Source organism: Lepisma saccharinum, chromosome 14 (genome assembly GCF_977018435.1).
Source record: "Lepisma saccharinum chromosome 14, izLepSacc3.1, whole genome shotgun sequence".
NCBI classification, from domain to species: Eukaryota; Metazoa; Arthropoda; class Insecta; order Zygentoma; family Lepismatidae; genus Lepisma; species Lepisma saccharinum.
Window position 1 is genome coordinate 62934323 of NC_139242.1, and position 27339 is coordinate 62961661.

Below are 27339 nucleotides of genomic sequence, written 5' to 3' on the forward strand. Positions count from 1 at the left end.
AAAGATTAACGGGAAACACAGAGTTGAATGTCTGGGAAGCTTCGTTCATTGCAGAAGAACACTGGAATAAATTAAATAATGAAAATGGTAATGTAGATCCAGTATGGAGTTTTCTTTTTCACAAATGGAGTAAGCCACCATCTTTGAAATTTAATGTAACAGAAAACATCAAGAGACTGTGTGAAAACAATGATGAATTTGAATTACCTGATGATATTTGGGATTCATAATTTAAAAAATCTCAAAAATACAACAGACTGCTTTTTTTCACAGTTAAGTTGCTATATTACAACAATGTAACATTGACAACGTCCATTATATAACGGATTCTTTTTGTTTAAAAATTACTAACCATTGTTATAACTGTATCTTTAGTCAAAATGAAAATAAATGTCTGATGAAAGGAGCGTGTGTTCTCCTGAAACGTCACAAAGAAAAACTGTTTTCTTATGCTTGTAATAACCGTAAACTACAAGAAAATAATTCTATAATGCAAGCAATGCGTACATACAAGAAAAACAATAATTACAGAATACCAGAAGTATCTCCGGTTGCTTTCAAATTTGGTATACTCACTAATTTTGACCTCAAAATCACAAATCTGCGGTTAAAAATTGGTGGTCACGTCTAGAAAATGCAAAATACCATGCATACATTACCGCTATGATTGTCGATACAATGGTCGCCATGTTTGATGATGTAAACAAGTGAAGTTCGCCATCTGTTCCATGGAACGTTACTTTACATGTGACAATATGGTATCTTCAGTAAATGTGGAAAACATACTTGCCCCACGAACCATTCATGTAAGGTTAAGTTAGGTTAGGCAAGCAAAGTTAAAATTCAGGGTATTCATAAACTATAAAATTGTTGTTTGCTTCATAAATCACCGGTGTTTACTTCGTTCACGGATCCCCTTATTTCTACTTATTTCACATTTTCTAGACCTGACCGCCAATTTTTAACTGCAGATTCGTGATTAGGATGCCAAAATTAGTGAGTATACCGAATTTGAAAGCAATCAAAGATACTTCCGGTATTCTGTAATTGCCCAAATATTGTAAGCAAAAGTTTAGAATAACTAGTCCATGCATGAACATTTATTAATAGAGAAGTTCAAATGAAAATACAGAAGTTATACACTACATCCTTATAGTACACAATGCAATATTAAAATTAAACAAAAATTATGACCACAATGAAAATATTTTACTCTTTGTGGAGCATTCTATTGAAGTCTTCGGATCGCCGAAAATAGTCTTCAAGAAGATAAATTTTGCGACCATTTACTCTGTAAATATCTTTCTCCCCTGTCGTTATTTTGTAAAGGTCACCTTCTCTAAATTCAGACACTTTCGAGTTAAAAGCACTAAGGTACACTGATTTGTAACTTTTAGCTTGATTGTTATGATATATGCGTAATGGAAATCTAACAACTACATACCTGATAGCCAAATATGTTAGCAACAATGCTACCAGAGCACCGTAATATTCATTGGCACTCTGGATAAATTCATTTGAACTGAAATCAATGGTTAATACATCTACAAAAGTGTAATACACAAAGTATAAACCTGATGCCACTACACAAACAAGAGATACTCGATAAGCACTTGACAGGTAACCTTGCATTGGTGCTCTGTATATTAGATCATAATCATCACTTATGCCATCCTTATGTCTTAACTTCAACTCCTTCTTTGTGGACTGCCCGTATTTGAAGCTTCTGTTGAACACTGCTGAAGGAATTTTGTGCTTATGAGAATGCAGAATGGTGGAATCTGGCACTAATTGGAATCTATTCCAAGTATTATTTGTAGCAAATGTACAGCTTTTGATAATTCCTGTAGACAAACTTCTGCAAATGTTTGAAATTGGCTTTTTGTGACATGAAATAATTTTGGTAACCCACAAAGGACTACTCCAAACACATACACTTGAGGGCCGTATCAGATGACAACAGTGGTACATTATGGTTCCTGAAAAGTACAACAAATATTATTATTCACAAAAGAGAAGTACGTATAATCAAAGGACTTAACAGTTAAGTTTGAAGACAAAATTCTAACTTGATGTCAGGTTTTAATAGCCATAAGCTCACCGGACAAAAAAATTAGTCACACCCTGGAGACATCACTCTAGTACCGAGTAACACCACCCCTGACCCTGATAATTGCCTCGATTCGGCGAGTAATTGCCTCGATTCGGCAAGGTAAGGAGTCCACAAGGTTCTGCAGGTATTCCACATCCAGTTAACACCATTCGTTGATCAGAGGATCATGTACGGCCTCCAAAATTGCCAGGATGCTGATTTCGGCGTTTCACCCGCTGTTCCAAATGTTCTATGGGATTAAGATCAGGTGATTTAGCAGGGCAGGCGAGGTGCGATAGAGTGCCTAAGTGTTTATCAAACCACTCACATATGCGTGCTGACCTGTGAACACGGCAGTTGTCATCTTGGTAAATGGGGGTGTACACAGTTTGCTCATCATGAAGATGTTGACTGAAGGGATACACCCGATCACCGAGAATGTTCAAATAAACATACTGGTTCATGTTCACGGTCACCTGAATGAATGGGCCCACTGCATATTAAGAAAAACACCCCCTGCCTGAATGACACCCTCCACACAGTGAGGATGACATGCCTCATTTGACTGTCTGTGCACTCAACGCCTAGCGTCATTTGAAAAGAGGCAAAATCGTAATTCAGCAGACCACGTTTGGTGTTGTCTGGATGCTCATGTAAGACGTGCAACTTTATGTGCCGCTGTGAGCAAAGGTCTCTTTCGAGGTACTTGACTCCATATACCCATGGCATGAAGTTCTCGTCGCAATGTTCACTCGGAAATTGGCTGGAATGGACCTTCATTCACTGACTGCAACAATTCCTATCTGCTTTGAAACCGATTGTCATTCACAAGACGTGGCACTCGTCTCCGGTCCCTCTGGGTTAGATCTTTTTCCGACCACAGTTCTCACGCCGTGTTTCATTGCCACCAGTGGTACACCTTTCCTTGTACACATGTTGGACAGTTCACGTCAATACCCCTAACAAATCTGGCAACTTCACTCACTGTCTGACCATGGGCATGCCCAAACACGATAGCCCCTTTTTTGCCACTCAGACACATCCCTGGCTTTGCCCATCTTGACACACTATTCCCGTACTGGACAACGTCTTCCACACTCAACGTTACTGCTATGGTCGCACAGCAATGATCCAGACACAATGCACCATGCCACTCTCTGCAACGCCATCTGTAGGGACATCAGGAAACCACCTTGCTTTTGCACAGTGGTGACTAATTTTTTGTCCCGTGAGCTTATAATTGCTTGCTAGAAGATAAGTGTGTCCAACTATTAGGTTTACATTTTTCATATTTCTGCATGTTGAGTCCAAACATTGTTATGTGTGTGACCAGTATCACCAGTTGAGGACAATTGAAAGAAATGAGAACCAATAAATCATTCTGAATCTCTGTTTCTCTTAAAACTAAAGCTGGCCTCTGTGACAGAGTGGTTAGCACAGCATGTTAGGTGATGTCTGGAGTCCCAGGTTCGAATCCCAGGCAGGGCATGAGTGTCTCTTCATCAATTTCATATCATTACTTTGTTCATCTCCACAATTAGCTAAAAATGGAAGAAAAACGAAGCAAAGTAAAATAAACCAAATCATTGATCAATCAATCTAAAAACTAAGATTAAATGAATGGGGAATGCAGAGAGAGCAATCCCTCCTTTTTTGCTCCCCAAATTAAAAGAAACACTTCCTTCTATGTATAAGGAGGTACATCTTACATAAAGTCTAATCTCTGGATGTGGTTTAATGAACAAAAATGATCCAAACTATTTATGAATGATCACTGGAAGCCCAATGTTTTAAGTTCAGCAAGTGGGTTAAAAGTTGTTCAAAAAAGTTTGGTTAAAAGTTGTTAAAAAAAGTTTGGTATAAAAGCAAACTCGTGGTTGTACGTACAAAAAAATCACATCATCTTATTGTCAAAACTTGCAGAACTTCACACTGTCTGAAATTTAAAACCATTTTATTCCCAAATTGACACATTGTAAAGCATTTTTTTTTATCCCTATACAACATATTGATTACAATAAGATGTGTTTACATCAGGCCATTTAAGTCATTCAAAGCACATAGGTAATAAGCGATCAGAGGGGGTTACATCATCTGAAGATAAGTTTAGCAACAGATATAAAGCTTTCATAATTACCCTTTATATTTCCCATTTTACAAGGAGAGGGCATGGCTTGGAAAATTGAGATACGGAAGGGACTTCGTGTAATGGTAGGGTACCTTATAGGTATTGATATGCCAAAGTACTAGAATGCACTAGATAGTCATTTACGAGAAAAAACACATCAAAGTTTTGAAGTTTCCATGCGTGTCTCATTAGGAGACGATATTGTGCAACTTCAAACACAGAACCTTTGACATGTGAAACTGATATGCTACCACCTGGCAGTCCCACAATATCTTTGCGTAATGAGGTGCGCATGGAAACTTCAAAACTTTGAAGCCTTTTTCCTCGGAAATGGTTGGCTAGTTCATACTAATACCTTGGCATATCAATACCTATGGGGTACCCTGTTGCTACATGAATTTTTGTCCCAAACTCAATCTACCAAGCCATCCTTCTTCTTGTTAGAGACTTTTCAACATGTGTGTTTCTTTCTTTCCTCTTCCTTTCATCAAGCACATGGTGAATTTCCAAACCAATCTTAATGGCTGTCAGTTGTTTTATTGACCTCTACCAATCTCCTCTAAATTAAAGACAACACACCAACCATTCACAAGCTTTTATGATCCTGTCATTGGAACAGGGTAAGATGCCTGGGCAGATATGATCAAAAATTTCCTTTTCTAAGGAAAACTCCCTCAATTTGCAATGATACAAGAGTTGCTCACATCTTCCCAAATGGAATGTTGTTGCAACACTACATGACAGAAGACACATGCCTGGTGGTTGCCACTCACAAAATTTCTTGTAAGTGAAGCCCCAACTGAACCAAGCCAGAAGAGCAGCCTACCTACTTTCTCTACTCGCTCGCTAGGGATGATGAGAACATAGCTCACTTCTAAAATTGGAGCCTCAGTTGGAATGGTTGCAGGTAGAAATGATGGTGCAGTGTGGAAGCAAATGAAAGGTAAAGTGACATGGGAACATTTTAGTTTTTCAAGTCCACTTTATGCACAGATAGGCTAATCGGGACTGGACATATAGTTTAAAGTGGCATCCGCACCACTGTGCAATGTGCCTCCACTGGGTTTCGAACCCGAGATGCACTTCATTGCAAGGCAATAACGTTACCATGCCTATAATGAATAACATAATGAAACTAATTGTGTTACAAATTTATTTGAGCATGCATATTCAACTGTGTGAACAGGCACAAGCAACCAAGACACTAAGAATCTGTACTGAATAAAAAAAAAATAATTAAAGACTTGTAGTCTCAATGAGCAAAGCATTACTAGATGTCCTCTACATGCTGTAAAAGTATGTCTGTGTTGTACAACACCCTGTCTACATGTGCATGTATATCTTGTGCGTACACACATATTAATCAAGCAGCCCAGAGCTTAATACTCGGTGGAGGAACATAGTGGTTCAGATCCCACTTTAAAAAGTAGGACCAACTCCAAATAGCTTTTCTGTGCATGAAGTGGACTTAAGAACAAATTTAAACAAGCATATACACATATTATTCATAGGATTGTTTAACATTTTGACCCTTCTCATTGTTTATGCCCTTAGTGATAAACTATTCTGGACATCACAATTTTTTTCAGATTCTGAATACCCTTATGCAAACATATTTTACTGGTGGCTGGAAAGGAAAGACATCCGATCGAAATTGTAATGGATGCTTAGGCTATTTTTTATGGCACATCAGAGAGGACAAGACTCTTATCAGAAAACAAATGTTGTAGAGAGAGATCATGAACTGAAAGGAAAGGATCAAGATCCATATGCATCAGAGAGAGAACATGAAATATCAAGCTTACTAACACACTAATTTCCAGGATCACGATCCCAAGTTTCTGTAAGTTTACAGGAAATGGTTGTGGAAGTAAGTTTGAAGATCAGAGAAACTAATCTGCATTTTAAAGATGCAGAAAGTTTATCGCCTTCATTTGGTTATTCACGATAAAAATTACCACCTGAGCGTTAGTGTTGCTTCCAATATGGCCGCTGTATGTAGGATACATACATACCTTGCTTACGTTCAGTTAGTAGACGTAGGTAGTACTAGCGTGTGATCATGCATGTTATGGAAGAAACGTTGAATATATGCTATATTTTTTAATATTGTGAATACCAGGAACTATAACGAAGGTCGAGCTGTGCTGAGAATGACACATTTAATAATGATTGGCAAAATAACACGGAAAATGCAGACAAAACTAATACATACAAACTGGCCCTTCAAAGCAGTGCTGAATAATCTGCACCTCATGTAACTGAAGCTCTCAGAAATTATTTGAAAATAAAGCAATTGGCCTTTACTTGAAAAGCTGGGGAGGAGAAAAATACCAAAATATCGTGCAGTTCTTCCTCCAAGGAGGCAGGATGGTTTAATAATAAAAAAAAAATCCACAATTTCATAACCAGGCTATCTTCACTGAAAAGTGAAAACAGATATCATGCTGAATGAAACAGCAATATTAGCATGCTCATTGTCTTTTTGTGGTTACATTCAAGACATTAATTCATTCTCAAACTATGGTAATTTTTGCACTTAATCGACTTGCACCTGCTCCAAATGTCACACCATAATACATTGCTTATCTGGATGCATTGGGCATAGAAAAAGAAATGTTTTATTTAAAACTTTATTTGCATGGTAAGATATAATCTCCAAAAATAAAGTGAGTAGACCCGTGTATTCTTTATAATTTTCTGCAGGATTTCAGTGTTATCCCTAATGCCAGTCTTCTGTCAATCAATCCTGTTTTTCCTTGATTTATTTACAAATTTCACTTTGTTGATTCCATTGGGTAGTATCAACAAAAAACTGAACATTAGACATTGTTCTTTCGCACATTTCCCATGATTTGAACCATCATGGGAAAAGGCTTAGCTTGCATTTCAGAACAATTACCCCTGATTTAATTTAACAAGCTGTTGAATTAGAGAACAAAAAAATATTATTTTCAGTTCTCCATTACTGGAACCAGTGAAAGAAACATTCCCATTATTTTAAGCAGGCCATCAATTTGCAAGGAAGCATGTCCCCTCAAGGTTGTTGACGCTTGCATCGGCATGAGAAATGGTTCATTGCTGTCCCAACCAGATGTGAAAGTGGAATGGGGGTTGCGAATGGGATCAAGTTCCAAGATTCCTTCACTTTTCCACAAGATTTCCAGAGGATGCTGCGGTGGGAAGCAGGAATCCATAGGCGTAACTTGACAGGGCAAGGCACAAGGGAGGACACCCCCCCCCACCATTCACAAATTCTGATGTTCATTAAATGTACAATGGTAGAAGAAATTTTTAAAAACCTTTTGGTACCTAATGCTCATGTTTTGCCCCCCCCCCCTTTTCTCAAAGTTAGGCCTCAAGTTATGCTGGTGCCGGAACCTAGAGGGGAAATATGTTGCTTTGATTAAATGGATGAGCGATAATCAGCATGCACTTTATTCGATATTTCAACCCAAGATTTCATATTGCAAAAATTGGTATATGGTGTCATGAAACTAGTCATACTCTGCTACACCATGCAAATATCCATACCTCATATAAGATTTGAACTCGGTACTACCAATATTGCAAGACACTAGTTTGCTCGTAAAGAGTGCCTATTTGTAATATGACTATAACAGGCCTATAAAAATACATGCATGTGAAAGTAATAAACATACTTTCAAATACTCTGTTCTCAGAACAAAAGAAATTGCATGGCATGTTCTGAGATTATTCATCCAATTGTTTGTGGTGCATGATTAATTAAATTATTATATTATTACCATACATTATTATTATTATTATTCCGAGATGCTTGGTTTGGACCCCTCCCCCAAAATATATTTCTAGATATATGCCCTTTGTCCATGTGTAAACAGTTTCTGTAATTTTCTCTGTTGTTCAGTTTTAAACTCATTCAGCAAATTCATATGGCTGTATGTACAATTCTCATTGCAAAAAAACAGAATCTGTACCTTTTTTCATTTTTAAAAGGGCACTATCTAAAATAACATCGAAACAAGCACCTCTGCTGTGTTTTGAAAAAACAGGAGCCATGTCTGGCCCTGAGAAATTGACAGAATGCAATGGATGGGCGAAGCTAAGAAAATGCAACTAAAAACAAGCAGTGTTCATTTCCCAGCTGCAAGTGTGCAACTATTTGACTCCAGCTTTTGGCAATCTTAGTGCCTTTGCCTTCCATGCAAGAAGTCCCAGGTTTGAATACCAGTGGGAAGTGCAAATCTTCAGTGTCGATCCAGAATCGTGAGGACAATTGGGGAGCTACTTGGAAGCAATGGTAGTAGACTCCTTGTTTGTTGTTCGTGATCCATCTGAACCTTCTACAAATTTCCTGTCAAAAACTTTATTGTTTGAGAGGGTACAGCACACCTCCTCCCACCCTCTTGGCTAAACTGAGAAAATATGACAAGAAGGTAGACCCAGGGCAAACACAGGTCAACAGACCTCGGGGGATAGACTGTGGCGGACACACTTGTCCCGGCCAGCATATTCCTATTAGTATGAGGCAAAATTGATAAATTTTGCTAAATTGCTAAAATTGAAATAAAGAACTGGAGATACTTATTTTTATTTCATCGAAACCCAGAGAAGGGACGTCTGTAGATTTTGCCAAGTTTCAAGTCATAATGGTACCAGTAGTATCCCAAGTATTATATTCGCAGGCGATATATATATATAAACAGCTAATAGTTGAATGCCAAAATGAGCATATCTCTAGTTTACAATTAATAAAGACGTATTTGAGAACTCACGTCTGGGTTTGATTGAATTGGTGTTTTAAGTTCACTTTATGCACAGTAAGGCTAACAGGGACTCGACCTACAGTTTAAAGAGAAATGTGAACCACTGTGTGCTTCCAACAGGTTTCGGACCCGGGACCCCTTGCTTACAAGGTGACAATGCCATCACTACGTAATCGGGGAGGCCAATGGGAATTCCCATTTGGTTACTGCATCCCCTCTCTGCTAATTTTTGGCTGGGGTGGGGGAGTATGTATGTAATATATAAAAATATTCCGATGCTTCAGGAGCAGTGGCTGAAATTTCACTCACCTCTCTGAAAATTTTTACAAAACCGTACTCTCTCACATTAGTTATGCGACATAAAAATTTGATTTCAGAGATGCGATTGACAACTTTGTTAAGCAAAAGGAGCAAGAGAAAGTACATACGAGAGGTAATCTAAATTGTTTTCTCTTCATTGTATTTGTGTTCTCTAAAGGAATTTCCTTCTAACATACCATGCTATATGAAATGCTCATACTTTCAGAATAACTAACTAACTAACTAACTCTCTAGCCTTCTTAAACCCGAAGGTTCATGGCTGCAGCAACACAGGCCTTCCATCTGTCCCTATCTTGAGCAAGATCTATATACTCTTTTCCATCCCTACCGATTTCCTTTAGGTCCATCTCAACGTTGTCCCTCCATCTTCGTCTTGGCCTTCCTACAGGTCTCTTACCATCTGGTTTCCCAACAAGAATCCTGTAAACTCCTCTTTCCTCTCCCATTCGTGCCACATGGCCTGCCCACCTAAGTCTTCTTGATTTAATTATTCTAATAATATCTGGACATGAATACAAATTATGTAGTTCTAAATTATGTAAACTTCTCCACTCACCTGTCTCCTCATCCCTTTTAGGTCCAAATATTTTCCTAAGAATCTTATTTTCAAATACTATCAATTTATGTTCCTCTTTTAATGTAAGGGACCAAGTTTCACACCCGTATAATACTACAGGCAAAATTACTGTTTTGTATATTTTAACTTTTAGTTTCTTAGATATTAAACGAGAAGACAAAAGTTTATGAAGAGAGAAGTAACATGCATTTCCTGAATTAAGCCTACTTTTTATTTCCTCTTTAATATAATTTTCATTTGTTAATATTACTCCTAAGTATTTGAATTTGGAAACTGGTTCAAACGAGTTGTTATCAATAATTAGATTTTGATTATTACCTAACACTTGGTTTCGGCCTGTAAGCATATATTTAGTTTTCTCTTTGTTAACTTCCAAACCTATCTCTTAAACAGTTTTGAAAAATATTTTAGCATTATTCTTAATCGTATTTATATCATCCCCCAGTAAGTCTACATCATCTGCATATGCTAACAACTGAGTCACACCATTTAATTTTAGTCCTTCTTTAGTTTCTTTTACCTTCCGAACAGCATATTCTAAGGCAAAATTAAAGAGCAATGGAGATAATGCATCTCCTTGTTTTAACCCATCATGAATTATAAATTTGTCAGACATATTATTACCCACACGAATTTTACTTTCTGTTTCACTGGTGCATATTTTTATCATACTAACAAGCTTCTTAGGTATTCCAAACTCTACTAATATATTATATAATTTATCTCTTTTGACCGAATCATATGCTTTTTTGAAATCAATGAATAGCTGATGGACATTTTGATTATATTCCCACTTTTTTTCAAGTGTCTGTCTGATGTGAAAAATTTGATCTGTAGTTGATCTGTTACGTTTAAATCCACATTGATAATCACCTATAATTTCATTAGCATATGGGGTTAGTCTTGTTAAAAGAATGTTAGACAATATTTTGTATGTTGTTGAGAGTAGAGAAATTCCACGGTAATTATTGCAGTTCATTTTATCACCTTTTTTAAACACAGGAACAATTATGGATTCTTTCCACTGTTGAGGGATTTCTTCTTTATTCCATATTAAACAAATTAATTTATGAATTTGACATATTAATGAATTTCCACCATATTTAATTAACTCAGCTGGTATTAAATCAATGCCAGGTGCTTTGTTATTCTTAAGCCTTTTAATAGCATCTTTAACTTCAGTCAAGTTAGGTTCTGGAACTAAAGGTTCTGCTGTGTGGACTTCATTTACTTCTGATTTATCTCCTACATGGACATTTAAAAGGTCATTAAAGTAGTTCTTCCATCTATTTAGAATATCGCTTGGGTCAGCTAGAAAATCACCGTCTTTATCTTTTATCAAGTTTACTTTAGGTTGCCACCCCTTTCTAAATTCATTTACACCTTTATATAAATCTCTGATATTTTTATTTTTGCTGTTTGTTTCAATTTCGTTAATTTTGCTTTTCAAGTAATCTCTTTTACTTCTAAACGTGCGGTTAACTTCTCGCTTTATTGTATTATAATTGCTTAGATTTGTATCATCCGAGTTATTTAACCACCTAAGTCTAGCCTGATTTCTTATTTCTATTAGATTATGACATTCATTATCAAACCATGGCTTACTTTTTCTTGGTTTATGGTATCCTATACTTTCTTTAGCTGCTGATTCTATTGCATTACGTATGTGCTCCCAATTCTTATTTACGTCTGTTTCATTTATATTTTCATCATCATTTAAATCCTGCAAGACATCGAATCTATTTGACAGTTTAATTTGGTAATCTTTCTTAATTCTTTCATCAGCAAACTTTCCTGTATCAAATTTTAAAACTTTTAGATTTTGTTGCTTATGATTTATCACTGAGAGTCTTTCTCTTAATTTAGCAATTACTAAATAATGGTCACTGGCACAGTCAGCACCTCTGTGTGTACGAACGTCAATTATACTAGTATGCCTTCTCTTATCAATGAGAATATGGTCTATCTGATTATGAGTTTTACCATCTGGAGAAGACCAGGTATATTTATGGATATCTTTATGTTTAAAAGTGGTACTTTTCACAATTAAATTCTTTGAGGTTGCAAAAGTAATCAATCTTATACCATTATCATTACTTAATTCATGAAGACTTTCTTTACCAATCGTGGGTTTAAATGTCTCTTCTTTGCCAATTTGTGCATTACAGTCACCTAACAGAATTTTCATATCATACTGAGAAAATTTATCAAAGACCTGATCTAACTCTGTATAAAAATCATCTTTAGTATTATCATCTTTATCTTCCGTTGGTGCATGTATGTTTATTAAAATAATTTTACACCACCTACCCTGTAAAACTGCATATGATATCCTATCATTAATAAATTCTATTGTTTTAAGAGCCGAGATAATTCTATTATTTATGAAAAAGCCTGTTCCAAAATTATGATTTTCAGTACCACCATAGAAAAAAGTATAATTTTTAGTTTTACAATTCCCTTCTCCTGGCCACCTAACTTCCTGGACAGCTACTACATCTAATTTATACTTCACTATCTCATTAACTGTACACTGAAATGCCCCAGGCCGGTAAAGGCTCAGAACATTCCAGGTGCCTAATTTAATATCCTTATTCCTAACGTAGATCTTATCCTTAGTCCAGGGACCTCCCAAAGTAGTCCCCACCCGGAGATCCGAACGGGGGACTATTTTACCTCCGGAATATTTTACCTTGGGAACATCCATGGCCTTATATTTCTGTTTCTTGACATGTCTTTTTACAGTGCAGAGTTGTCAGCTCTACGCCTAACCCCCGATATGAATGGAGGAACTACTACACAAGACAAACACAAACATATTAGACAGCACAATTACTACACAAGACGAACACAAACACATTAGACAGCATAACTACTACACAAGACACACACAAACACATCACAACTACTACACAAGACACACACAAACACATCACAACTATAACACAATATAAACACACACACACCACAACTACTACACAATATAAAAAAACAAACAAACAAACACACACACACACACATACATACACACACACACACACACACACTCGTGGAAGTGATCGATTTGCAATACCGGGACGGCGCCACTCGTCGCCTCCATGCTTCACTGTTGGAATAATACAAGCTTCCAAAACTCTTTCTCCAGGGTGGCGACGAATGTATTGGCGGTAGTTAGAACAAAAATTTTCTTATTTTGATTCATCCTTGCAAAGTACTTGTTTCCATTTTCGATGGTCCAATTAGCATGATCTTTGGCCCACTCCAGCCTTTTACGCTTGTGTACGGCTTTTTTCTTGTAACAAAAAGCTAAGGAAAAAGTTACTTTCGGTGTAGGGATTACGTTATAGTTTCAGGGCGCAAATGATATGATTTGGGTCATACTTTCAGAATACAATGTGTAAAGATCACTGCTTGAAGTGGAAATTGTTAGTTGGGATCTGAGGATATGCTTTGCATAACATCTCCAAGCTGAAGGGATACCATCAATAAAGATTTTAAGTAACACACATATACTTATATGGATATCCATGTATCCAGGGTTTAGCTGTGAACCAAGGACAAACTTTAACGGCATGTACAGGACATCAAAGAGAGTGATTTTTCTTGATAACATTTTGTTTGTTTAGGTCTCATTTCAAATCTACAAACTATCAAAAACAAAAACCCAATATAATCCTATATGTACTCAATGGGCAGATAGGAAATGATCACCATCAGAATATGAATATATCTGGATAATACTAAATGAGTCTCTTATGCAAGGGCATAAAATACAACAAGCAAGAATGAATTAATTAATTAATTAAGCAAAAGGATTAAAATCAGGGGTTTCATCTTATCAGCTTCTCTGCTAGCGTGATCTCGCTTCCTTCGAGTACCAACGTCTTTAGTGCGTTATCTGATAGAAAAAATGTCAGTGGCAAGAATGTTATGCATGACTACATACACACAGGGTAAATTATTGTTTTTCGAGGGGTGGTACACCGAAACAAGACCTGAACTAGCAAAAGTTTAAAAAAACTGTTTGTCATGCTGCCAAGTTTCGTTGGAGGTTCACAGGAAGTCCTTGTGCTGAAAGGGGGGGGGGGGGGGGATGAAGCTTGAGTCGAGTTTTAAGTTCATTTTATGTACACATAGGCTAATTGGGATTGGACCTATAGTTTAAAATGGGATTAGAAGCATTACTGGTATTGTTCCCGAAACCCTTCATTACATGGTAACAGAATTATCACTACGTCATCGGAAGGCACGAAAGATGTGTGTATGGGGGGGGGGGGGAGGGGGGGGTAATAATAATGTTGGTTGGAGCGTAGATTTTTACAAGGCATTGAAGGTGTACATATTTTTAATTTTCATAATATTAGGGCCTCGTGTTTACTAACAGAGGCCCTTGTTTTGCACCATGGGATTTGTTTTAGAGTTTCCACTCATTTTGTCAATCTAAATTCTTCCAATTATTCTGTGATATTTTAACATACTTTAACCCCGTTTACACTCTATTTTTAAAGTGACAATTCAAAGACAATGACTCCAGTTGGAATATTATTTTTCACTTACAGAAACCTGTTATGCCGATTACTAGAGGCACATATTTTTGGTAAATAAAAAAGCAAAATTTCGGTACAAAAACAGAGTCAATTTCGGGTTCAAAAGCGGTAAATAAATTGAAATTTCGTTGTTATAGCGGTGAAAAAAGCAGCATATAAAATGCATTTTGGTTTTAAAAATGTAAATATAATCACAAATTTGATTTAAAAACTGTACTATTACACAAAATAAACATATCCCTTCTAATAGCACATTAAATCATTACCAGAATATTAAGTTTATTCCTGTTTAAAGGAGTCAATTTTTGCTTCTCAAATGTTTGAGGCAGAATTAATCAATTTATCCGTGAATTGCATAACTCACAGCATACTTCAGAAAGTGTCGCGTCGGTATATAAATGGTAAATTTCGTGTTTAAGAGTCTATTTCGCATCATTTCGTGACAAAACAGGGTAGAAAAATGCACCTCACACCTTTCAGAAACATGAAAAATTAACATTACAATGTGTTATTTCACATTTCGTGTTTTCGTCAAATATGAAATATGCATGCCTCTACCGATTACAGTTTATAAATACTGTGGAAAATCAATTTTTATAATAGATCCAACAATCAATATTCCATAACTTTCAAAGATTTTTTTATATTGTTGTGAAATTATGACTTTTTCAACCAGAAGCCAACTTCCCACACTTTACCGGTCAGTGGGAACCCTGACTTATAATAATTTTTACCAGTTCATGATGAAAATGTGAAGATTTAACTTTTACAGCCAAGTCTTTTCAGGATATTCAACAAACTTTAACTATATGAGGCCATGTGACAACTGACTCTCTGGAGAATAATTTTAAACTGTTTGATGAAAATAATTTCCCCACACACATGTATTTGTATTTCTCTTATGGAAGACTCACAAATAAACAAACATGCCTGGGCTGGAGCTTGAAACTGTTTCATTCAATGACAAGATTGGAAGTCCACAGTTAATAAGTTTAACATATTCAGAATTTTGTTTTGTAACATAATCCTCTGAAGGGATCAGGTACATTTTGACCCACTGTAACCCATCCCCCCTGAGAATTATGTTGAATCATTTTTAATTCACAGATTTTGATGTTTTCCATAATATAAAATTGATGCCAACATGCAGAAAACACAAATATTGGATACATTTAATCCCAAAATATTGCCCACATAAGTAAAAACCTGCCATCTCTGTGTACTTTTGCCATTTTTCATTACTAAATATCATTTGTATGTACACTGAAATAGCTAAAAACATGTACAAAAGATCACACCATCATTCTTAACACTACTAACTGAAAGAAAACATCAAAAATTGCTATCAGCTCTAAACCTAAAAGTACTAACAAAACCTTGTAAAATTATAAACACCAATAAATCTAACTATTCCTAATGATAATTTGACTTCTATTTTGTTTTTATAAGTTTAAAGTTCTTTGCGTTTGATTTACTTTATTCTGTAACACGTTTATGAAACAGTAATCTGCTGCAGTTGTGGAATGTTATGTTGGGTGCTATATTAACTTGCGCAAAGCCTTTGGGCTATTCTGCTTCACGCAAAGGTAACAGACTTGCTTCACAATAACACATTCTCATGAGTTAAAACAACTGAAAACGTTGTTCATAAAGTTCCAAAATATTTCACTTTCTCAAGGGGCTACGATTGGACAAGGGTAACACATTTGCACATAAGGTACACATGCACAGATGGAATGGATTAATGTTCTTTTCACATGGAAAATAAAAATGATATGGAAAAAAGAATGCAAGCTTACTTTAATTGACACTTTAAGTAATCAGCATACCTTTCAAATACATGTACATGGGTGATTCCATGTAACATTTTCAAATGTTGTGTATTCTTCTAAGGATTGTATAAAAGCTTGGATTTTACTTTACAAAGTTAGTGTTGACAAGTATCACACTTTTGGAGAGTTAGGCTGCAATTATTCTCAAAAATTATACTGTTACTCAAACTCTGAAAATACCCCTTGAATCATTAATTGCCATTATGTGAGATGAATAGGCACACAAGAAAAATTCTGATTAAGCAAATGATGAAAGGTCAACTTGTTATAAATTGGATGCAACAAATAATTAGTTGTCTTTGATTTCCTAAATACTGACATGTAAAAATGTTATGGAAATGACATTTTCACTTTATGGATGTAACTTTTCTGCTGACATCATCACAGCAGTAATAAAAACTTCTACAAATACTCGTCACATAACCATCATACACATTTTCAGCCAAGTTGTGAGAATTGGCATTTTGGTTTCACTTTTCATGGAATTGCCCATAAGCTAGCATATATGAATACAATTTGATTCATGTAGGAAATGTGCGTACATGAGATGACTTACCAGCATTTTGATTTATTCAACATTCCAGTTTTCCTCTGACATTTCTCATAAATCAATATTTTCTTATTTCTAAATGTTCTTATTTAGCTTTATCAAACTTACTGTCACTAATTGCCAGGGTCACAATTCCAATTGTGTAATGGTTGTTGTCAGTTTACTGGAGATTCAGGAATGCATTTAGATTACTGTCAATGTGTGGGTTTTAAAGATGCAAAATTTATTAATTTGGAGGCAGTTATGGATGCTCCTATGTTGCCACTGGCTGAAGTGTTCCTTTCACATGGAAAATTTTGTATACACATGCAGGAAATACAGGAAGGTGTGAAAATATTAAGGCAACCAAATCAAACAATCCTTACCTACTAAAAACATATAGTGACACAATAAACATGTAGGAGCATAATTATAATGCTAAGAGTGCAAAACAGACCCACTTACCCCTTGCCTGACCATGGTCAAAAAGTTATGCAAACAGTGAAGTGTGGAACCAAAGTGACCGACAGAAAAAGCTGACTATTTTGAAATGTGTTTATAAATAAAACAATTAATGTAATGCAAGGTTTAATAATCAAAACTGCTACAAAAATAATTGCCATTTTCAGTGTTTACATTAAATTTTCTTTGTTTTGAAAATTGTGTCCAATAAATGATGACCTCCATTCCCTACACATTCATGTAGCCTTGCCTTTAAGTTGGACGTCGCCCAGGAACGGGCATGGGTGGGCAAGCGCCCACCCAAAAATTCCTGTGCCCACCCGATCAAATTCACTAAGTACATACTTGGAGATATGTGAATGTTGCAATAAATAAGTGTACTCTGGTGTTCATTATATGTATATTTTACTAACGAATATTATCTATACTAGAAATGTTCACATATCATCATCCCATAAAAAGCTGATTTAACTTTGTCATTAGAAAGCAATAAGGAATTACTAGAGATCTTGGAACAAGAAAACTGTGACCAATTGAATACTTCTATGATTAGAAGCTGCTATAGCTCGACCACAAGGAAAAAAACCTTCCGTCAAAGCGTTCGCGCAACTTCCGTACCGTTATCGGTGTTCGGGACAGTGTTGCCAGGTCAGATTTGAAAAATTCGGGAGATCGTTCCTTGGGAAACCAGAAGATCTGCTACAAAATCCGATGATCTAATAGTTGCGGATGAACGACATTCTTGAGGGCGGAGGGGCGGCATAGTCGTGCTCACGGGGGGGGGGGGGGGCAAGGGGAGTGGCGCTCATTGTTTACGGTGTAAACGTCACAGATACTTTTGTAACAATGGTGCTAAACCCAGCACCCTGTGTTTGGCGAAAATATTCCGAAGATCTCCATTTCAGGAGTGCACATGTTTCAAACAAAAGAAAGTAAACCGCCCGAGGGAACCGACCAACATCTTTCATCTCTTCCGCATTTTCCGGTTAGAGGGTGCGTGGAAAACACCCTCAAATTTGCCCTTTCTCAGCACCGACACAAGGGGTTTGCGATGCCTCTATTATCGCGAGGAATTTTTATGACAGGAAATGGTAGAAAGTTGTGTTCACAGATGAACGTGCCGCCTTTCGTTGTCGGCGATTTTCCACAATCTTTCAAGTCGAATGCTAACAAAAACAAATCAATTTGCCTTCTGCTGGTGTTCGGTGTACAGCTATCGATAGGGGTGGGCACGCGTTCTGCACCATAATGAGAAAATGCATTACGTATGTGAAATATATTTGGTGAATTAGACAGCATGTCTTCCTCAATAATTCAAGATAGCAACGCTTATGCTAGGGTGCCACCCATCCTCCCCATCTGCTAGAAATACACCCACACCCACAAACACATACATGTATAACATAATTAGCCCACGCTACGAAGTCAGCGTTTCTACCTAGCAAGGCAAGGACGTTTCACTGTGTTTGTGTCACTTCATCCATTTCATCAGTTTTTCATTCATACATATTATCGTACTTACCCGTAGAGGCACAAAAGCGACGTAAAATAACTAAAATAGAAATAGAGTTTAGGGTGGGATAAAATACAGCCATCTAAAAATAGTAATGTAGTAAAAGTAATAAAATAATGTCCTAGCACAATTGAGTAGCGTTTGACATAATTCCACAGTTCAAACAGCACTTTTCACGGCTGAGTGGAGTTCCACTCCACATCTCCCCTCCATGTTCAAGTAATATGAGCAGGAAACGTGTTTTTGAGCTGCCCGTTGGACGTTCCATAGCAATAGTTTATTAAGGATTTCTCCCGAGAAATCAATAGCCCTGGCAACGCTGACGTGAGCCAGCTGAATGTTCCTTCCCCCCTGCCCTTTCCCGCACCCGCCGGCGCGATGTGCTTCTGCGCAGGTTTTTTTGCTTGTGGTTCCACTATAGTGGCCTTAGGAGGCGCAAAATTATGCAGGGTATGGTCAAAATGAGATCAGGATTTAGGGTGAGCTTGAGGGCTGGAGCTCCCCTGTCGCAGTCTTCACTGAAAAAAAAAAAAACTGCTTTGAAAAGTAGGCTACCACATATAGAAAAAATTAGGTACACTGGATGTGATTAAAAAATGTAGATTAACGTATAACTAACCACCTCATGTAGCTTGGCGAAATGATATAACTGAAACTGTGGAGGGGATTGGGGGGTGGGGTCTTGGTGTTGTAAGCTCCAGGTCTTCACATATATAAATCCCGGCCTGCGTATGATTAAATTAATCTCTAAATAAACAAATAAAAACCTCAGCGTTGCTTCCTCCAGCAACACAATAAATTATTTCGACTTTTGAATTAGGTCTACATTGAAATTCGTTCTACTAATAAGAAGCAATCACAATAACCACTATAATACCGAGGTATATTCATTTTGATGTAACAGTTATGGGTTTGAAAATACATTGAAAATACAATCCCCCACAAATTATTATTTTGACTGGTTCCAGGCGCCAGAGAATCGTTTGCCTGCAAGATTAAAGTTTCCATGTATACTGCTCAGGATAGAGGTTGACATTTGAGCCCTTTCGAAAAGTTACCAGTATAGTGACCAATTTCGATGAATTCCTTGTGTCCAAAATCACATTCTACAAAATGTAAACTATTTGTTACCTCAGTGTATGTGTTCATCTAACCCTACGTGTATCACTTCTCCCGCATGATTAACGAAGATTACTTCAGAAACAGAATAACTACTTAGCTAACAGATTTTTCAATCTTACTTGACTATTACTTTTGGGCTATCTTTTGTCAAAATAGCCTTTCATAAGCCTGGGGATACTTTATGCAGAATGAAAAAAGAATTGGGTTTTCCGTGTGTGTGTGTTTACATTCCCAATAAGACATAACTTTCAATCCAAATATCCGATGGCGGCGATTAGGAGTAGCAAGGGGGGAAGTTCCCCCGCCACATTTTGCTATACTTGTTACACCCGGCCTCTTATAGACTTCAGACAGGCATATGACAGCGTCAAGAGAAACAGACTTCTAAAAATCATGAAAGAAATGAAAATACCAACGAAATTAGTTAAATTAACAGGAATGACATTAAGCAATACAACAAGTAAAGTAAAGATTGAAGGAGAACTTTCAAGAGAATTTCAAATAGAGAGAGGAGTAAGACAAGGAGATGTCATGTCAACCCTGTTATTCAATATAGCATTGGAAAAGGCAATTATGCATTTAAGTATAAATCCAGGAGGTACAATCTTTAACAGGATGAGTCAGTGCCTAGCTTATGCAGATGATATTGATCTTATATCACGAAACAAAACAGAACTAAGTAACGAATTAAAAAAATTAGAAGAGAATGCAGAGAATATAGGATTACAGATCAATGTACAAAAGACTAAATACATGCTCGCATCAAGAGAAGAGTCCACAGTTAATGAAAGAACGAAAAAGGTAGGAGACAAAGAATTTGAAAAATGTGATAATTTTAAGTACCTAGGATCGATAATAAACAAAACAAACAATGTATCTGAGGAAATTAAGGCAAGAATAGTTGCAGGCAATAGATGTTCACTGGGACTCAAGGAAGTTTTCTCTTCCAAATACATAAGCAGAAAAAACAAGATTAATATATACAAAACAATTGTACGCCCAGTAGTGACATATGGGTCAGAAACTTGGACGTTAGTGGAAAAGGACGAAGAGTTACTAAGAAGATGGGAGCGGAAGATTTTGAGAAGAATTTTTGGGCCGGTGAGAGAGGAGGAGTTTTGGAGGATGAGAACAAACGTGGAAATACAAGAACTATATAATAATTCAGATATTGTAACAGAGATTAAGTGTGGACGAATTAGATGGCTGGGACATGTATGGCGAATGGAAGATTGTAGAGTGCCAAAGAAGGTGTTAACAGGAGGACCAGGTGGAACAAGAAGAAAAGGAAGACCTAGAAAAAGATGGCTCGATGATGTAGAGGGAGACCTGAGAAGACTGGGAGTCCGAAGATGGAGGAGGAAGGCGATGGATCGAGACGACTGGAGGCTCGTCGTGAAGGAGGCCAAGGCCCTGCAAGGGCTGTAGCGCCAAGGAGTAAGTAAGTAAGTAAGTACACCCGGCCTCTTACTTGGCCTCTTAATGCTACCTAAGAAGTAAACTGTCCTTGCCCAGAGGTTTTGGCACCCGATAGCCGGTATTGCAAACATTCAGATACATTTGTCAGTTGTAATAACCTTGTAAGCCAAGAAGAGTGGTCATTAACCCCCAAGTTTCAGTCAAAATCTCATATGATGAAAATAATATGATCAGGAACATGGATTTAAACACAATTTATATCAGTGTCGCCTAATATATAAAGTGGAGTAGGTATGAGCCTTGTATTTTTGCACTTGAAGGACAAAATGTGATTAGAATGTATGGCTGCGCACACACAAACACTTCCTTGAAGTAATTGTGTCCATCGGAGACAAAGAAGTAGAACAAGATGCGAGAATAGATTAGAAAAGGAAGAGGGAAGATACCAAACACACATACATGTGATGTGTTGTGCATGGCAGTTAAGAGAAACATTTGAAGAATGGAACGAGAGAAAGTGAAAGGGAGAAAGATGTAACACGCTGAGAAAGAAAGATATAAGAAGGCATTAGGGAGTAAAACAGAAAAAATGAAAAGGAAAGTGAAAACAGAAGGGAACTCGGGAGTGTAAGAGAGAAGGAGATACATATGCATGCATGTCGTACATATATGTGTCTTACATGCATATATATATTTACATTTATACTGCCCACCCTAATCTATCAATATAAAGCTTCTGCCCACCCGGTCGAAAATTTCTGGCGCCGCCCCTGACGTCGCCCCCATGAGCATTCATTCGTACACTCAACTTTTGCACTGTTACCATTTTGTAGGGGTGGAAATGAAGATCCAAATGCAGCATCCTTCTAACACTACAGTCTGACACACCCAAAGCAGCAGCATGTTGGTATCTTTTTCAGACTTGACCCTGTCTCTCAAAAAGTTCTGACCCAAAGCAGTATCGTATCGACATGGAACTTCCTTCAAAACATCATAGGGTTTGGACAACTGACTCACCATTTTTAAAATATGCTTCTAACACAAAAGCACGGTGTCATCCAGTCCACTGCTCCATCTTAACTGAAATGGCGTTAAGCGCCCCCCCCCCCCCTTTTGCCCTTGAAAGACCTCACACAACAATCCAATTGTGTCAAAGGTAAACACCATTTTTGAACAACAATTGGTGATCTCAAGTTAGCTATTTGCAACAAAATAGCGGCAATTCCGAATGAAATGCTCATGAGGGCAACGTCCAACTTAAAGGCAAGGCTACATGAATGTGTAAGGAATGGAGGTCATCATTTATTGGACAATTTTTAGAGCAAAGAAAAATTAATGTTAGAACTGAATTTTGTTTTTATTCTACAAAAAATCCATGGATGAAAATAAATAACTACGTAATCAGTAAAGTACTGAGTTGGTAGATTTTTTAATTACATGGACCATGAGAGCAAATGCAGTTATTTGTGTTGGATCGATTTTACAATACTGGACAATTCCCCAAATTCGTTCATATTTCGCATACTCAATAATTTAAAGCTCTTAATCACGAATCTGCAGTTAATATTTGGCGGTCACGTTTAGAATTTTGAGAAAAAAGGTCTCCAATACTTAAAAAACGAAATATACATTCCTGATATTAATATGACCCCAAATTTTAACTATGTTTGCCTTGCCTGACCTGAATTTTGAGAAATAGGGTCTCCAATACTTAAAAAACGAAATATACATTCCTGATATTACTATGACCCCAAATTTTAACTATGTTTGCCTTGCCTGACCTGACCTTACCATGAATGGTTTTGTGGGACTATGCGTGAATGTTTTGTGGGGCACCGTAAAAAAAATGTCAGTTTCGTAGCATTTCAGCGACAATTCTTTTACTGCACAATCGTGATCAAGTGTCCTAAATTATTGACAATGCGAAATATGAACGAATGCCCTGTATTATAAATATGTACCCAACTGAAAGTTACTAAAAAAAACTTACGAAAGAAAGAACTTAATTTCATACCATCAAAGTCTAAGTCTCCATCTTCCTCATACCACGCAGATTACTGAACAAGTGAACACTACGTTGAAGATTCTATGCTTGTATACGGAGAACAATCGCAGTAATTGAAAAGCTTAATTGAACGAATGCCCTGTATTATAAATATGTACCCAACTGAAAGTTACTAAAAAAACTTACGAAAGAAAGAACTTAATTTCATACCATCAAAGTCTAAGTCTCCATCTTCCTCATACCACGCAGATTACTGAACAAGTGAACACTACGTTGAAGATTCTATGCTTGTATACGGAGAACAATCGCAGTAATTGAAAAGCTTAATTTACAACTTCTACATGTCAATTAACAATGTCAACACGTCACCCCATGTTAACCTCAGATACTTCATCGGGACTACGTATTTTTTTTCAGTATTAGAAACACAAAATCTTCCGGTACATAATGAGGAATCGTGTATTGTCGGTTGCGATCACGGATCCCCTTTTTTTAAAAATTCCACACGTGACCGCCAAACATTAACTGCAGATTCATGATTAGGAGCCCTAAATTATTGAGTATGCGAAATATGAACAAAATCGGGGAATTGTCCGGTATTGTAAAATCTTACCTTTGTCTCTTCCATGTGTTGGAACAAGTTTTGTATTACATAAAACATCAAAATCTGTCGATTAAAAAATAAATTCAATATACTTCTCGAGAGGGTACAGTGGGTAAACAGCCCCATCAAAAACATGTGTTTAAACAATATCTGGGTAACAGTTTCATACATCGGAGACACATTTCTTCAATTTTACACAAGAAACTACTTACGGAAATGAGTTTCTCCAAGATTTACAACCTTCGACGATATATATTATTCCTAAAACTTCATCATACAATGCAGCAGAACAATAAATAATCACTTTTCATGTAATAATATTGCGCATTTTGTGAAAATCGACAACATCATGCCGTTGTTTCCACGATGTACCTGCAGATGGCTCTAGCGTCGGAAGTCACGCGATCTCGCTAGTGGAATCAGGGTTTCCAAACGCACAATTTTTTTTCGAGAAACGTGCAGTTTTTTGTCGAGAAAGGAAAATGGTTTTTCGATGAATTTAGGGCTGAAATGAGTGCTAATGGAACCTAACCTAACCTCGTGTGAATGGTTCGTGGGGCTACCCGTGGATGGTTTGTGGGGCTACCCGTGAATGGTTTTTGGGGCTAATGTCAATGGTTTGTGGGGCTCCCCGTGTATGCTTTTTGGGGCTAACGAACAATGTTTCATGAAAATGTACAATTTCCAGACATGACCCCCGGTTTTTTACAACTTTCATGCACAATAGAGTTGGAAACATTGATATTCGAAAAAAATAGAAGCGTTATCATTCGCAAAGCAAGCGATATCGCACCGTGACGTGCTTTCTGTAGCATTAAGGAAAATGGTTTATTTTAGCAGAAAAAGTGTTTGTTTACGTGCAAAAACCATAATGGCACCTTCCACTATGTTCCGCAATACATAATTGGTAAGTACTAACCATGAGAGACAAAATATCCGATTTAAATGTGTCTCTGATGTATGAAACTGTTACCCAATATCTGAATTACACAATCTGAACCAAACCCATTCCCAATATTCTCAACTTCCCTATCCTGTTCTGCAACTTGTAAATACCAATGCCTAATAAGAACCTGTATCAAAAAATGCTCTGCATTATGTACATTAACAAATGTAGAAATTTACAATAAATTTTGTTTGACATGGTAAAACTATGTTTCAATCACCTATAGAGTACCCTGAGTTGCCTTAAAACTTAATTTCTGAAGTGCTCTAAGTGGAAATTATTAGGTGGAAGGATGTTAGCTCGAACTTGGAGGGGGAGGCTTCTATGATTAACAAGGGGACAATCAGCTCGGGAATGCTTTGTGAAAATATCGTTCTCACTGCAGTCTTACCAAAATATCTCTACCTGGGGGAATAAATTCATCCTTCACTTTGAGAAATGATTTTCTGAAGTTCACAAAAAAGCAACAGATGCAATGAAAATAATTCATTCCTTTCTGTAGTATAAATATTTCACAAAAGCTACAACGCTCATTCATGTAAACTATATTTTATACATTTTTATTTGCTAGAACTCTCACTGGAGCTACATATGAAAAAATAACTTCTCATTAGGACGGTCCACCTGCATCATCAAGTTTTCACTTCACATTCTAAGTAACATATGACACTCTTTTTACAATGAAATTTTGACATATACTCATTATGTAGGAACACTGTGAAGTTTCATAAAATAAAAATAATAACATTTCTCTTCTTAATTCAGCGTGAAAACTAAAAACAAAAACCTATGAAAAGTAATCATCATACACAGAAAATAGTGATAATCAGGAAGAAACTCAAAACACCAAAGATTCGTTACAAGTTCCATTGTGCTTAATCCGATAATGTCCACTGGGTAATATCAGAAACCGTAGCTTTGACCTCTGTATTATAGCTAAGCATCATTCTGTCGGCTGTTCTGCTCCTTCTGCAGGATTTTCTTCACTGGGGGGTTCATACTGAGCCAGTTTTGCTTTGAGATCTGTATTTTCTGTTTGTAAAGTATCCAACTTCATTTTACACTCTTCCAGCTCAGCCTTAACAGCTTCAAGTTCTGCCAGTTCAGGTCTATTTTCACTTAGATTCTGTCTAACATATTCCAAAGCATCAGAAGGTTTATCTGGTTCTTCATAGAGGCCAACCAAAACTTTCGTTAGGGCATCCATCACTCCAGCTCGTTCCAGGTATTTTCTGAATTCTTCCCTTTTGGAATCAGTTGGTCTGTAAGAAGTCATCTCAAATGTGTCACTGGTGAAAATAAGCTATTGGAATACAATCTATCTGAACAAAAAACATACACAATAAAGTGCAGCTACACAGCGTCTAATATAACCTAAAGAAGAAATTGGACTTCAAAATTACCTGTGTTCGTTATGTTTTTTCCCTCTTTCCTCTCAGAAACTTTCTTCTTTTTCTTCTTTCCATGCCTCTAGTGAATTTTTGGCTTTTGACCAGTGACCAGTTCACACAACGTATTGAGCTTTTTCAGCTCGTGCGATTATAAACGTTTTAGTTATTTATTAGCAAAATCTTTAATAATAATATCCATTTCCTAATATATTGCCGACCGTCCACCAGTGACGGCGCCAGAGGGGGGGGGCAGGTGGGGCGAATGAGGTAGATAGATAGATAGATAGATAGATTTATTTCCTGTAAGAACCATACATGTAACACTAATTACAGATTGGTATAGGAAACGTCATATAACATTACACTGTATTATATACGTATTATACATTACTAATACAAAATGTAGATAACAATTGATAATTAATCAAATTTGATTTGAAAAAATTCCACAACCGAATAAAAACAATGATATATAAGCATACTTTTAAGTTGATTTTTAAATATGTTGAGTGGACAGTCTTTTAATTTCTTAGGCAAATGGTTGTACAATTTATATCCATTAAAGTAAACACTCTTATTAAAATTAGATGTCCTGTGGCTTTCATAATGAATGTCATCTTTCTTCCTCGTTCCATACGAATGTACGCTGCTATTTGTTTTAAGATTGAGAATATTTTTCTTCATAAATATTAATGCTTCATATATATACAAACATGGTAATGGTAATATCTTTAGGCTTCTAAACACCTGCCTACACGATTCACGATAATTGGCACCGATTATTATTCTAACTACTCTTTTCTGTAAGATAAACAACTGTTTGGCACCAGGTGTATTTCCCCAAAACATAATTCCATATCTTAATCTTGAGTGAAAGTTTGCATGATAAGCCATAAGAACGGTTTCTTTACTACATATTTTGCTTAATACCTTAACTCCATAACAGACTGAGCTTAGTTTGGAGAGTAATACATCAGTATGAGTATTCCATTTCATATTTTCATCAACAACAACACCTAAAAATTTTGTATGTTGTACACAATTAATAATATCATTATTTATTTTTAGTATAGGTTTGGGACAATTAATCTTTTGTAGATTGT

At 36.7% G+C, this 27339-nt stretch overlaps 2 protein-coding genes across 2 annotated transcripts; both read right to left on the reverse strand.

The window, feature by feature from the left end:
* Window positions 1-1157: 1157 nt before the first annotated feature.
* Window positions 1158-26331, reverse strand: LOC145998571 (uncharacterized). Its single transcript, XM_083135000.1, has 2 exons — window positions 26249-26331; window positions 1158-1979 (listed from the first exon to the last, which is right to left on the reverse strand). The coding sequence occupies exon 2, from the start codon at window positions 1969-1971 to the stop codon at window positions 1210-1212; it is 762 nt and encodes a 253-aa protein (XP_082991126.1). The 5' UTR covers window positions 1972-1979; window positions 26249-26331; the 3' UTR covers window positions 1158-1209.
* On the reverse strand, window positions 25376-26261 carry LOC145998572 (c-Myc-binding protein). Its single transcript, XM_083135001.1, has one exon. It carries the CDS (start codon window positions 26119-26121, stop codon window positions 25789-25791), a length of 333 nt encoding a protein of 110 aa, XP_082991127.1. The 5' UTR covers window positions 26122-26261; the 3' UTR covers window positions 25376-25788.
* Window positions 26332-27339: the final 1008 nt, after the last annotated feature.

What these genes read in the sequence shown, in the direction of transcription:
- LOC145998571 (XM_083135000.1), bottom strand. Translation starts at nt 1,971, where the DNA reads ATGTACCACTGTTGTCATCTGATACGGCCCTCAAGTGTATGTGTTTGG.
- LOC145998572 (XM_083135001.1), bottom strand. Translation starts at nt 26,121, where the DNA reads ATGACTTCTTACAGACCAACTGATTCCAAAAGGGAAGAATTCAGAAAA.